Consider the following 14,680-nt stretch of genomic DNA (forward strand, 5'->3'; position numbering starts at 1 on the left):
TCTCTAAGATCCAATTAGTTCAAATATTATTCTTCAAATATTCCTTGTCTCCTGAGGAATGCATATACACAGTATAGCACTTGTCACAATGCACTTTAATTTTGTCTTTATGCGTATCATTCAACATACATTTAGTGAGTGGCTTATCATATGCCAGGCACAGCCCTGATGCCCCGTGGCCTTGTAAAGAAACAGGGCAGGGCCTGGAAAGGAGAAATTGCCGCTGTGCATCCACCTGGAGGGCCAGGCTCCTCCTTGACTAAAGCGAAGAGCCCAGTGAAGGAAACTCAAATGGATTTAAGGAAACACACTTTTATTTTCTGACTCTAAGCATCATGCATGTTCATAACAGAAAAATCGTACAATACAACAAAATACAAAGAAAGTAAAAAATCTCTGAAAATTTCACAATTTAGATGTCACAATTCACTGCTAATATTCAGCTCATAGCCTTTCAGTGTTTCATTTATGTGTGTGTCTGTATGTATGTGTATTGTATAAATGTACATATATACGTGTATATAAAATACATATTTTTACTGTGGTAAAATATAAACATGAAATTTACCATTTTAACCATTTTTAACTGCACAGTTCAGTGGCATTAAGTACATTCACATTGTTCTGCAAACATCACCACCCTCCATCTTCAGAAATTTTTCATTCTCCCAAAATGAAACTCGGTCCCATTAAACACTAACTCGCTCTCATCCCTCCCTCCCTGAGCCCTGAGACCACCATTCTACTTTCTGTATCTACAAGTGTGACTGCGTTAGGTACCTCATCTAAGTGGCATCGCACAGTATTTGACCTTTGTGACTGGCTTATTTCACTCAGCGCTGTGTCTTCAGCGTTCATCCATCAGTGTTGCGGCGTGTGACAAAATTCTTCCTTTGGCTGAACAGTATTCCGTTGTGTGTGCACACCACATTTTGTGTATCCCTTCATCCTTGTGTGGGCACTTGAGCTGCTCCCATCTTTTGACGGTTGTGAATAATGCTGCTATGAACATGGGTGTGCAAATATCTGTTTGGGTCCCTGCTTTCAATTCTTTTGTGCATGTTCTTAGAAGTGGAATTGCTGGGTCATTTGCAAATCGTATTTTTTATATAATTTTAAAATTGGTGATATACTCATAATTTTGTATCAAATTGTGACCATTTTCCAATGTCCCCCTAATCTCGTTTAAAACGTGCCTTTTAATGACTGCCTAGTCTCAGTTCCCTATTCTTAGATATTTTGATTGTTTCCAAGTTTTTACCATTGCAGTACTGTAATGAACATCCTACATCCAAATATTTGAAGAAATATGATTATTTTCTTAGTAAGACATACTCCTAGAGGTGAAATCATTGAGTCAAAATGTATGAACATTTTTAAAGCTCTTGATATATATTCATATATTTATTTTCATAAATTTTGCTCCAATTTTCCACCCCTCCAGTAGTGCTCAGCCCACCTTACGCCAACATTTATTTTAAAATAATTCATTCTTTTTGCAACCTGGCATCCCAGTAACTGACCCACCAAAAACACATTTGTGGTCCCGGCTTCCCGAGACCCTTACAAGCTGAGGTTGTGGGTATACAGGTTAGAAAGAGGGTTTGGGCAGTGCTGTTAGAGGACAAACTGGCAGCTGCTTTTGTGAGACAGTGGGAGGCAGGTGGGTGAGGGTGGCGAGGGGAGGAGGGGACGGCAGAAGGAAGAGCATAGGCATTTCTATGTGAAAGTTGCTGTACGTAGTTTGTAAATCTCCCAGCACCTCTCTGAGGGAGATGTGGTGGTCCTTATGGTCGGTGGGGAAGCTGAGCTCAGAAGGGGCCTCCGTTCCAGTCACACAGATGGGAGGTGGCAGAGCCGGGACTCAACCCAGGCCTGTCTGACACGCTGATGAGGCACCAGCTTTGGCATTGTCCCTCAATGCCGTCATACTCTCAGGAGACCAAAGCTGAGATGTAGGAGGCACCGTGCAGGTGGGCAGGGCTGCAAAGTCAAAAGTGGAAAAGCTTGGCACAGACACATCTTATTTTTAGTTTTTGGATCTAGGGACAGGTGAAGATTGCCATTCTGTGTGAGGGGGACGAAAGATGCCTCTAGCTGGGAGCTGGTCAAATTCCTTCTTGAAGGTGTGTGGGTTCAGCACTTGTGGCATGTCACTGAACTGGATGATTGATTGATTTCAGCAGATGCCACAAATCACAGCAGAGTCACCTGCAGGCCCCACGTCCACCTAGGAGGGGTGCTTATGTAAGGGTGAAGAGCCGAGAAGTCAACAGCTTAATGTGCTGGCAGAAGTCTGGAGGGGAGGCGGGAGGTTAGAACCAGTTCAGTAAGAAAGACCAGGCCATGGGTGGAAAACCATAAATCTGTGGTTTACCTCAGATTACAGCATTGCTGCTTAATTTGGGGTAAATAATACCTTATGCGATGTTGAGGCATGACCTAATCTTTCATTGATTGTAGGGAGGGCACTGTAATTAAAGTTTATAACATCCACTCATAGGACAAACACTTCAACAATAGGTATGGCTACTGATCTTATCACAAAGTAGATGGTAATTAGAGCAGTGAATTCCTGGCTGGTGCATCATGGGAAATAGAAAAGGCCTCTGGTCCTCTGTCCCATAGGAACAACTATGTGTTTGTTGTGAGTGGCAGGCAGTGGGAAAGATCCCTGATGAAATGACAGGGGGTGTTTGGGGAGGGAGAGGTTGCAGCTATGCTGAACAGAGTTTCATTACAAACACATTCTCTCCGAGGCCCAAATAGCCATTTTCAGGATTGATGCTGGCTGTAGCACAGCCACCTGGAATCATGCTACAGTTTAGGTTAGTTAAGAGGGCCCACCACCAGAGGGATGGTCTTTTGCCCCCTGCGCTGGGAGTCCTTGCTCATTTCAGTATACTTTCCATTATGTCTGTTAGCTTTGTGTTAGCTCCTTGATGGAGACGAGGCCTGGTTCACTTTGTGCCCAGCACAAAATTGGTGCTCTCTAAAGTTGCAGTAGGAGATCAGCCTGTAACGTACCATCCCATTTTTATTATTAGTGTTTTATTTATATTTGGGACCAGGATGAAAAGATACGGTAGATTTCAGCCTATGCATGGGAGTTTTCCTCTGTGGATGGTGAGTTTCCCTCAGAAGAAAAAATAGAACCCAAATGAAGAGTATGTCATGATATCTGATGAGAAGTATCACAAAACAAAATTGATTTTTCTGGTTATGGCCCGGATTGCTCTAGTGTGTTAAATGTGTCTCTCTAAGTCAGATGCAATACAATAGTTGAGGCGCGAATGTTGACTGTGCCTTCCCGGCCACACACACCCTCCATTCCTCTGCCCTAGTCTTGTGGAAAAATCAGCCAATTAGAGGCCCACTCCCTCTCCCCTTCTTGGGTAACAACCTGATAGTCTTTGAGGGGGAGAGATGGACCAGTGAGAAACTGAATTTGCCCAGATAGACAGGACGGAGGCTTGAGAGAGAAGGGAGGAGAATGGGTGTTATGTGGATACATTAGAAAAATACTCTGACCTTCAGTCCTCGGGTTTTTTTGGAGTTGGAAATCCCCACAGTTGAACCATGGTCCAGAGCAGCTCTAAAAGCTGCAATTATCCTCATAGGAAGAAAGCCCAGCCCATGAGAATCTTCTGTACTGGGTCAAGGCCAGGCTGATGGGGACCATTTGTATGTCGTCCTAACTCAAACATTCTTTACTTTATAAATGGCTGACCTTAAAGAATCGCTCACTCAGTTCTTAACATTGTTTGAATGCTCACCGGTGCCATGTGTCGGGCACACATATACTTTTATATATATGGTTTATGTATCGTCATAACTACTGTAAGAAGATACCATTACTTTCTCCACTTTACAGGTGAGACAGCTCATACAGGTACCTTCATCACGGGCACACCTCATGGAGAGGGCACAGCTGGTTTGAACCTGGCTCCCTAACACTCGGCTTCACCCATCAAATACTAATGACATGGAATACTCTAATCACTGAAAATGATCCATGACAAGTATTAGGCAATCATACATGTTTGTATAATGTGTGTGTGTATATACATATAAATGCAATTCGCATAGAAGTATAATTTATGTATGTCTGCATACCGACATGTAATTTATGGGCATGTAAAATTTGCACATATAATCATAGACATACATTTTCACATAGATATTTATATGGTAATTTGCGTATAGAAGAGGGTCTGGAGGGATTAAATAACAATGGTTATTTGGGGGCTAGAGTATTAGTGTTTTTTGTATTTGTCTGTCTGCTTGTATCTGTTAGGGTTTCTCTGTGGTACACATAATGGCTTCAAACTAAGTTTTCTTAATTAAAAAAAGAATTGGTTTTCCTTTACTTGAGACATTTAAACAAAGGTATTGACTGAGTTCCGGCCTGCTCAATACGTAAAGCCCACGCGAACCTGGGTCTGCAGTGGCAGCTGGCTGTCCGGTTACCATAACTGGTTTACTTTCTTCTCTAGAGAGGAGAGTGGAGGGTCGCAGTGGCGGGGTTCTATGCTGGCCTCCAGGACAGCCCTCCAGCCAACATTCATCTTAGAGTTGGCCCCACTTTATGTCTGTGATGTTAGCTCTTTTCCAGAGAGTCCCCAGGTAAACTAGGACAAGTGTCCCCTCACGTTTCACCGAGAGCCGGGCGCCTCCAAACTGCTTCAGCTCCCTTGATAGCTGCAGAGATGGGAGTCTCTTTCCCTGGAGATCTGCTTAGTGCTGTAAGGACGGGGTTCAGGGCCCCCCGTCTGCCATGATGGGGAGGGGGTAGCACTGCCTTGAGACCGTAGCCTTGTCTGTTTCCGAAACCTCAGCCAGCCTGTGGATCTGTCTGCAAGCGACCCACCACTCAGGCAGCCAACAGAGGCAAAGCCATGGCTTTTCCTCTTAGCTGTTCCCTCCGTTAAGTGGAAATCTGAAAACATAACATGTGCCCCCCACTCCACACCCTGCCCACTTCCCACGAGTGTGGGAATGGGAACCACCGTTTATTACTTGTACCTCACGTACGATTGGAGAGCACTGGAAACGCTCCACACGGAGCCAGGCCACAACAGTCCTGGGAGATGACTCCAGTATTCCTATAATGGCCAGGACGAGGGTCCCAGGGTCCCCAGAAGGGCACAGAATACTGTTTCCTGTCTTAACAAGGGAGAGCCCAGAGATATTGACCGCCCTGCCTCTCCACAGGGACTGCCCCAGAGATGAGTGTTCCCAGGTGGGCCAGCCCTGCCCAGTGGGGCCAGAGCCCCGGCAACAGGTGTAGCTCTACATTCATATCAAGGCAGGCCCTGCCCCAAACCAGATGCGGGGAGCCCATTTGGTAGTGGGAGTGGTTCTGTGCAGGGCAACCCCCAAAAAACACACACATACACAACACATATACACACTGTCAGCCCTGTGGCTCAGAGCAGCCTGGGGTGGATCACTACTGAGATGTCAGGGCCACTTCCTCCAGGTGCTGCTGTGCCCAAAGCCACACTACTGAGCCTGTCCCGGTTTCTGGCACCATGTCGCATTCCAGCCAAAGCACATTCCTGGCAGGTGTTCCTTTAGCGGCATTAATCTTCACCACCACCAGGGGGCAGCAGTGCAGTGCACAGGCCGACCTCGCGGCCTTTGCGGGTTCCGTTCCAGACCATTGCAATCAAGTACCGCAGTAAAACGTGTCACACAAACTTTTGGATTTCCTGGTGCATATAAAAGTGATGTTTACACTGTACTGCAGTCTGTTAAGTGTGCAATAGCATTATGTCTGAAAACAACAACAACAACAGTGTATATATACCTTAATTTAAAAATGCTATATGGTTAAAAAAATGCTAACCATCATCTGAGCCTTCAGTGAGTCGTAACCTTTTTGCTGGTGGAGGGTTTTGCCTCGATGCTGATGGCGGCTGACTGCTCAGGGTGGTGGGAGCTGAAGGTGGGGCGGCCGTGGCGGCTGTCGGCATAAGACAATGAAGTTTGCTGACTGACGGCCTCCTCTCACGAGCGATTCTCTGTAGCACATGATGCTGTTTGATAGCATTGCACCCCCAGTAGAACTTCTTCCAACATTGGAGTCAGTTCTCTCAAACCCTGCCTCTGCTCTATTAAGTGTGTGTAATATTCTAAATCCTTTGTTGTCATTTCAACAACCTTCACAGCACCTTCATCAGGACTAGCTTCCATCTCAAGAAGCCACTTTGCTCACCCGGAAGAAGCAGCTGTTCCCGTGTTGTCATGAGACGGCAGGAATTCAGTCCCATCTTCAGGCCTCACTTCTAATTCTGGTTCTCTTGCCGTTTGCACCACATCTGCAGTTCCTTCCTCCACTGAAGTCTTGAACGCGTTAAGGTCACCCATGAGGGTTGAATCACCTTCTTCCAAACTCCTGTTAATGTTGCTATTTTGACCTCTTCCCATGAATCGCAAATGTCCTTAATGGCTTCAAGAATGGTGAAACCTTTCTAGAAGGTTTTCAATTTACTTTGCCCAGATCCATCAGAGGAATCCACATCTATGGCAGCTGTAGCTTTTATGAAACATGTATCTTAACTACTAAGACTTGAAAGTCAAAATTACTCCTGGATCGATGGGCTGCAGAATGGATGCTGTTGGCAGGCATGAAAACAACGGGAATCTCATTTTATATCTTCACCAGAGCTCTTGGGTGACCAGGTGCATTATCAATGAGCAGTAATATTTTGCAAGGAATCTTTTTGGGGGGCAGTGGGTCTCAGCAGTGGGCTTAAAACATTCAGTAAACCATGTTGTAAACAGATGTGCTGTCATCCAGGCTTTGTTGTTCCATTTACAGAGCACAGGCAGAGTAGATTTAGCATAATTTTAAGGGCCCTAGGGTTTTCGGAATGGTAAATAAGCTCTGGCTTCAACTTAAAGTCATCAGCTGCATGAGTCCCTAACAAGAGTCAGTGGTCCTTTGAAGCTTTGAAGCCAGGCATTGACTTTTCTCCAGCTATGAAGGCCTAATAAAGGCTGTTTTGTGTACTTTGGAAATCTGTTGTTTAGTGCAGCCACCTTCATTCATTATGTTGGCTAGATCTTCTGGACAACTTGCTGCTTCACCTTGCACTTGTGTGACGGAGACGGCTTCTGTTCTTAAACCTCATGAACCAACCTCTGCCAGCTTCAAACTTTTCTTCTGCAGCTTTTTCACCTCTGCAGCTTTCATGGAATTGAAGAGAGTTAGGGCCTTGCTCTGGATTAGGCTTTGGCTTAAGGGAATGTTGTGGCTGGTTTGATCTTCTATCCAGACCACTAAAACTCTCCCTGTCAGCAATAAGGATGGTTCGCTTTCTCAACACTCATGTGTTCACTGGAGTAGCACTTTAAATTTCCTTCAAGAACTTTCCCTTTGCATTCATATGTGTTTCTATTACTACAAACAAGCGCAGCACATTTTCATCTGTTTAAGGATCTTTGTATTTCTTTTGTCGAGTACCTGTTTATATCTTCTGCCTGTTGTTATTTCTTATTTTGTGTTCTTATGCTTTCTCACCCACACCCTGTTGTACCTTTTAAAAAATTAAGTTGCTTAGTGGTTTTCTACTTTTTTGCTTAAAAAATATAGGTTATTTGTTTATATATTTACTTATTATACTGCCTTTCCATTTTCTTAGTGATTAATTTATCTCATACCTTTTAAAATTCTTCCTTATATACTTTTTTGTATTTCCTCCTTGGTATTTTTCTAGCCTTTCAATTTGCACATTTAACTCACTTATTTTAATTTTTATTAACATATAGTTAAGGCTATGATTTTTCCTTGGAGCATTCACATAGTTGTGGTCCTTATATAACTAGCTTAAATGTCATCATTTTCCAAAAGTTCTGCAATTTAATTTTGTACTGATCACCTTTTATCCAAGAGTTGTTTAATGGAGGGAGTGTCTGTTGTTCATTTCCAACCACAACAGCAACAGAGAGTTGGCAAGTTTGTTGATATTACATGTGCCTGTAAGAATTCTGTTTGTATTATTTCTATTTTTGAGTAATGCATTGAGCTTTTCTTTGTGGCCTAGTACTAAATATTCTATGTGTAGAAGGTGTAGTTTTTATTGTTGGGTTAGTATAGTGGTGGGTTATATGTGGTCTGACAATTAAGTTCGTGAATTTGCCACCACGCGCTTACATTGGCCGCACTGCACAAACAGCTCAGTAAGGTTTCATAACCTTGGTATATCAGTGTCTCACAGCTGTGTTTGTGTTGACGTGTAGCCTTGCCTTGCTGAGTGGTGTTCATTATTGTTGTTGCGTGTTTTTGTGTGCCATTGCGAGAACATCTGAGCTTGAATCAGAGCAACGAACAAACATTAAATTTCTTGTTAAACTTGGCAAGAGTGGAAGTGAAATCAGGGACATGTTAGTCCAAGTTTATGGGGATAATGCCATGAAGAAAACGGCAGTGTGAAAATGGATTAAACGTTTTTCTGAGGGCAGAGAACGCGTCACTGATGAAGAGAGGCTGGGGGAGGGAAGCTCAGACGTGGCTCCTGGCTCAGCTCCTGGTGACACATGCCTTCTCCCGTCCCCTACACAGCCCCTCGTGGCCTTCATCCATTTACTGGTAACCTTATGTCAGCCTTCCTTTGTGGCCTTACAGGTAAACAGAGACTTAACCTTCTAGAATTAGAGGTTGTGGAAGACTGAGAATAGCTTTACCCACCCTTCAGGGCATTGCCGAAAAGCCTCTTCCGGTTGAAACCTTTCCTGATCCATCTCCACCAAGGGTAAAAGTGCCATGCCCCCCTTCTGACTCTATAACTCTTGGGATCTCATGCAGTATTTTCTCAACAGGATGCTCTTCAAGGGTGGGGAGTATACCCAGTTCATCATCACAGCCCTGAGGCCCGTCACCCATCACGCCAGTAGTGACTGAACGGAACACAGAGCTCAGATGCATAGGAAGGTTTTATTGAGGCACTAGGATGGATGGGGCAGCAGACAGGTGGCAGAGATAAAAGAATTCTGAAAACCCCACACACCAAGGAGAATTCGACCAAAGGGATGACTTGCTTTGTGTCTTCCTGCTTCTGAGAAGGTCTGCACAGCAAGGCAGCTACGACAGGTGAGCTTAGGCTAGAAAGCACTTTGCAGAAATGGTCTCACTGAGGACGAGGGAGGCATGATGAACAGCTGATGGCCAGGGACGTGTCCAGTGGACTGGTCATGGCAGAACGAGCCAGCCCTTCTCCAGTCGCCTTCTTCCGGTACTGGACCCTGGAGTCCAGGACAGTCATGGTTTGTCGCTTTTGAAGTAGGAATACAGCCCCCGGGCTGTGAGGCCCTGCTTCCCTGCTGGCTGGGCTCCTTCCTGGCCCTGCGCTGTGGGCACGCCAGTGGGCAGGCCGCCCTGGTCCCACCCTGGGATCACTGGCTCCCTTGTGTGGTCGTCAACCCACTCCTCGCTAACCTCCGAGGATGCTCTGTTTCCCTGCCCCCCCGCCACGCTGGGCCTTGGGTCTTGTGAGCTGCTCCCGTCCTGTCTGCCTGTCACGGGGCTTGCCCCAGTCTGTACCTGTCCCCCCTGGTCTGTCTCCTTCGCCCCATCGCTGCTCACGTGTGTCCATCTTTGCCCACTGCCTGACTGCCCCTGGGTCTGTCCCTGTTCTCCAGCCCCTGTGTGGCTGGGAGTCTGGCTCCTGTTCTGATCCGTGTTCTGGATATGTGACCCTGCCTGTGTCTGGACGTGTCCTCCTGTCACTGTCTGGCTTGTCTGGAACCTGTCTTGACTGTGGGTCTCTGTCTGTCTGGTCTGACCATAGGGGGACTCTCGTGACTGGGTGCTGGTACTTCCTGTCTGACGGCCCCCATACTGCTCCACAGTCTGGGTGGCACCTCCCTGTGTCTGAAGGTGTCCTCCTGTCACTGTCTGGCTCGTCTGGAACCTGTCTTGACTGTGGGTCTCTGTCTGTCTGGTCTGACCATAGGGGGACTCTCGTGACTGGGTACTGGTACTTCCTGTGGGACGGCCCCCATACTGCTCCACAGTCTGGGTGACACCTCCCTGCATCTGAAGGTGTCCTCCTGTCACTGTCTGGCTCGTCTGGAGCCTGTCTTGACTGTGGGTCTCTGTCTGTCTGGTCTGTCTATAGGCGGACTCTCGTGGCTGGGTGCTGGTACTTCCTGTCTGACGGCTCCCGGCCTGCTCCACAGTCTGGGTGTGAGTTATGGTTCCAGTTATGGTCTCACTTGTCTGGTGGGCTCTGTCCTGTTCCCTGGTCTGGGACGGTCTCTCTGCGCCCCCCTCTCTGGTCTGATGACTCTGATCTCCTCCCACTCCCTGGGTTGGCTTCACGCTCCCCCCCACTTGTGCCTGCTGGCTCTCTGCCTTCTGTCTCTGGGACTCAGACTGCCTGGCATGGTGACTGACCTGCAGCGAGCCGGTGGCCTGACCCTGGGTCTCAGCCCCAGCCCCGCTCTGCCCTCTGCAAGCCTGCCTGCTCCCCTCATGACACTGTCCTCCCCCAGCCCCTCCCACCTCTGTGACACTGCTCTGTCCTCCCCCCAGCGCTGACGAGCCCCCCTGGGGGTAGCTTCCGGACTCCTGAGAGCCACACGCTCCCTCAGGACCGTCACTCAATGACTTGAAACAGGCCTGTGCAACTTTAAACACCAAGACCAGGAATTCCTTGAATTCCACAGCCCCCGTGTCATCTTCATCCAGCAGGCGCAGGACTTCATCCACAGTGGCTGGGTCGTGGGGGTTCTGGGGAGAAGGGGAGGCTAAGTCAACACCCCTCCCTGAGGAGGACGTGCTTAGGCCGGTCCACTCAGCTCCCAGGCTCCCCACCGAGCCTGAGCCCACCAGCTCCACCCCATTCCCCACCCCCACTCCCCCACGCAGGGGTGTGTACACACACACACACACACACACACACACACACACACGCTCTGCTATAGCAGCACCAACACAAAATCGCTTTCCTTTCCCTGTCCTGTCTCTCCCCCGCAAGGGTAGGAAGCACCTTTGTTTTGTATCTTCTGTGTCTGACACACTTTTTGGCCCATGGGTAAAGGATTGCGCTCATAACGGTTCTTTGGGCTGTCCTCGGCCCTGCCCTGACGCTGACGCCATAGTCTCACCAGCCAGCCCAACACCAAGAAAAGCACAGGGGCAACATGGCCCCAGGGGAATTCCATGAGGTCCTCACAGAGGCCCAGGTGGTGCCCCAAGATAAGGCAGGTGGGGCGCAGGTGGCCCTGAGCTGCTGTGCCCACATATTCCTGCCCCCAAGACCTCTCTGACTGCTTTCGCTGTGAACCACAGGCAGGGAGAGGCAGGTTGTGCACCAAGGCGACGGGGCCTGAGAAGGGGTCTCCCGAGGGGGCTGATAACAACCTGCTCTCCAAACCCTCGTTTCTGAGGTCAGCACTCAGCCAATAGTTTGGAGCAGCCGCTTTGTACAAGGCACAGAGCCATGCTTCTCATGGATGTTTATTGCTGGTGACAGATTTCTGATAGAGGAAATGGGTATCATATCAGATTTCAGAAGCAGCGAAGAGTAGCTATTATTTTTATTGCTAGACTATTCAAAGGCTGTGTTCCTCCCTGAGCTGTCCCTTTACCTTGTCTCCCAAGTAACTGAAGTCATGGTACTTTCTCTACCGTCCCGTGTCCCTTCGTTTCCCTGCCTGCACAGCCTCCGTTAGGACCGGCAGGCAGCTGGGTCCGCAGATTCAGAGGCAAAGCGTGTCTCCTGCAGGCAGACGGTCCCCCCTCTCCCCGTGGCCCCTCCCCACCTGGGGGCACATCATACCACGATGACATCAGCAAACTCGTGCTCCAGGAGCCTCTTCAGCTCCCCCCGGCTCAGCGCTGTGCAGCTGCCCTCCGTCCTGGCGTAGCTCCCGAAGGCTTCGATGATCCCCCTTATGTTTTGCAGTAACTGAGGCATCTTGGGAGGCAAGCTGGAGAAAGAAAAGCCCCCCTTGGGGTGCCATAGTCAACCTCAGGGCCTCCTGGGAGCCCTTCTGCTTCTGAGTCCCTCCTTGAATTTTCTATGCCTTCCTTTCCTATGTGACGTATTTATGGGTGGGACGGAGGGGCCTGGGTCAGCTGCACTGGTCAGGGGAGCTGGGACAGGCTGCTTTGCCTCTCCGTGCCTCAGTTTACTCATCATGACATGAGGGCAATACTAGTAGGCTTATTCTGAAGGTGAAAAGAGATCATTCGTATAGAGGACTTGACAGATGTTGGCCTATACTGAGAGCTAGCTATTAAGTCTCATTATTATGTTGTTACACACATATATAATTTATATACATCTATAAATGCTCTGCTGCTCACAGAGCACTTTCCTATGCACCATCTCTTGTAGTCCTTATTGTCTCCACTTTTTTATAGGTGAGGAAGTAGGCTCAGAGAAGTTAGGTGATTTGCCCAAGGCCACACAGCTTGTAAGGGACCAAGGAATCCTAGAATCCGTATCTTCTGAGCTCAGAGACACTGTCCTGTGGACAGTCTTTCCAGTCTATCACTGCCTGTCGCAGGGGTTAGGGTCCTACTGGAAACACCCACAAGCAGTAAGTATGTATGTGAGTCAGCAGGGGCCACGCAGGGACCCAGGGACCCAACTTGGTTCTTCCTCACTGTCTCTTAGGAAGGTGTGTAGGGAGAGGCGGAGCCACCACTTGCTGGGAACGCCGAGGCAGGGGCGCTGTCCCTGGGTGGGAGGTCTTCCTGCTCTGAGACTCCACGCTTCTCTGAACGTGAGCTCTGTCTGCAGTGTTCGGACCTGTGAAAGAGGTCAGCCTGTCCGAGGATGTGTGGGTCCTGCAAGCCCAGAGCCCTGGTGACCTGTGAGGGATGGTTCCCACTGAAGGGAGAGATTTTCTTTCTCATCAGCCAGGGGGCCTGGTGCTGGTGGACGTGAGTCCTGGGAGCAGCTGGATGGGCAAGAAGCAGAGACCTGGCGATGCATTAAGCAGAAGCCTCAGGGAGACCTAAGGGAGGAGATGGTATCTGATAGCAGGGTTCAAATGCAAAGGGAGATGCAAGGCTGTAGAAATGGGGGAGAGGGGCCCCGTGGAGATGGAAAGGAGAGGGCGCAAGGCGACGTATATCCTGGTTAGAGAAGCAAGAGAGGAAAGGAAGGAAGGAGAGCTGGTTCTGGAGAAAGCAGGGCAGTGAGGCCAGAGGATTTGGGGTTACGGACGCCAGGGGCTCTTCAGGGGTGTCCTTTGTATGATCCGGTAGCCAAAGCTTTCAGGCAGACGTTGCTTTCTTGTGTACATCAAAGTACAAACCTCAGAACATTGCACCTCAACAGAGACATGAGAAGATCCTGTGTTTTTGTTTTAAAAACCAGGCGGCAGACCTTAACCACTGACCCAGAAACACTGAAAATGATCCGACGGCCTTTCCTAGTTACCCTTCAGATCCCTTAGAATAAATCCACAAACTTGTCTTGCCTGCATAGCGCCCTGGGGTGGGGGAGGGCTATCACGGAAGCCCCTGGCTCTATGAGAAGGTTCCAGGAGAAGTAAACTGTCCGGGTTGGCAGAGGTAACCCGATTCTGGTCTCACAGACCCTGAGCAGCACCTAGAAGCTGCCAGAACCTTAAGCACAAGAGACCTTGGTTTTATGAGCTCAGAGCAGCAGACACTGAGAGTGAGAAAGAGGCTCCCCGCGAGGGGGCTTACCTGATACACAGGCAGGGTGAGGCAAGCGGCTGCTAAGCGGTGTGTGCAGTGCTGGGGCAGCGGGACGACAGCCTTTTATAGGGGGTTTAAGAGACTAGCGCTTACACAGGCCGGCCACCCCAGCGAAGGCTTGATTCATCCAGGGCTCGGCCCAGCCCAGCCCCACCTCTCTTCTCCTGTGTCTCACCTTTTGACACATGGCTGGTGGCTGTGTTGGTCTAATTACCAGGCCTTTCCTGCCACATTTAGTGCCCTCTCTCTGTCTCTCGTCTCCCCCATGTGATGGGCTCAGCGACACTGGGCATGGGTGGGGTTCCTGGTGAACAATCTGTGTCTCCGTGTGATTGTAGAGTCACAGGACTTTTTTCTTTATAGAAACATTTGAGAACATACTCATCTACTGAGGGTCAGCCCTTTCAAAGTGGTCGCTTTGGGAGGCTCTCCATGTTTTCTGGCGATGTTGCCCTTACTTAGAACATTCTTAGAATTCTTGATTCAGAATTGCCTTTCCTGTCCAGTTTATGAGACATGCAAAAAATCCAATCTCACCTCTTTCTAGCTGGTCTCACACTTGATTAAAAGAAAGAAGGTTAACCCTGCCCCCCATTCTTTGGGTAGGTAGCATTTTATAGCTGGTAGGAGAAGTTTAAGATGATTATGTGCCACCCTCATTGCACAGACAGGGAGCTCAGCTAGTCGACTAACCAGCAAATATTTACGGAGAGCCTGCTCTGTGCCTGCTCTGTTCACGACACAGGGCTGAGGCCTGACGGCTACGGCAGCTGGCTCAGCTCTCACGGAGTTTGGGCCTGGCAATGCCAGGGGGAGTCCCCAAGAGGGTAACAGCCACGGTAGTCACCATCGATTTGACTTGATGTCACTGTCCTCTCATTCTGTCGGACACTCACTGCTGGCCTATGAAGTGGGTGGTGTGGCTAAGCCCCATTTCTAAGAGAGGACACTGAGAAATCCTCAGGAAAGGGGCCACGCAGTGAAGCAGGCAAG

General features: G+C 48.7%; 1 protein-coding gene across 1 annotated transcript; it reads right to left on the bottom strand.

Annotated features, from left to right (window-relative positions):
• Positions 1 to 8,922: 8,922 nt before the first annotated feature.
• Positions 8,923 to 13,930, bottom strand: CRNN (cornulin). The gene is made up of 3 exons (XM_074318966.2): positions 13,676 to 13,930; positions 11,790 to 11,940; positions 8,923 to 10,738 (listed from the first exon to the last, which is right to left on the bottom strand). The coding sequence occupies exons 2-3, from the start codon at positions 11,925 to 11,927 to the stop codon at positions 9,266 to 9,268; spliced, it is 1,611 nt and encodes a 536-aa protein (XP_074175067.2). The 5' UTR covers positions 11,928 to 11,940; positions 13,676 to 13,930; the 3' UTR covers positions 8,923 to 9,265.
• Between the last annotated feature and the right edge of the window lie 750 nt (positions 13,931 to 14,680).

This window comes from Rhinolophus sinicus, chromosome 7 (assembly GCF_057876585.1).
Source record: "Rhinolophus sinicus isolate RSI-liver-muscle chromosome 7, RSI-T2T, whole genome shotgun sequence".
NCBI lineage: Eukaryota > Metazoa > Chordata > Mammalia > Chiroptera > Rhinolophidae > Rhinolophus > Rhinolophus sinicus.

What these genes read in the sequence shown, in the direction of transcription:
- CRNN (XM_074318966.2), bottom strand. Translation starts at nt 11,927, where the DNA reads ATGCCTCAGTTACTGCAAAACATAAGGGGGATCATCGAAGCCTTCGGG. An exon ending in AGTTTGCTGATGTCATCGTG is followed by an intron (nt 10,739 to 11,789) that starts GTATGATGTGCC and finishes CCTTCTCCCCAG; the next exon opens with AACCCCCACGACCCAGCCAC.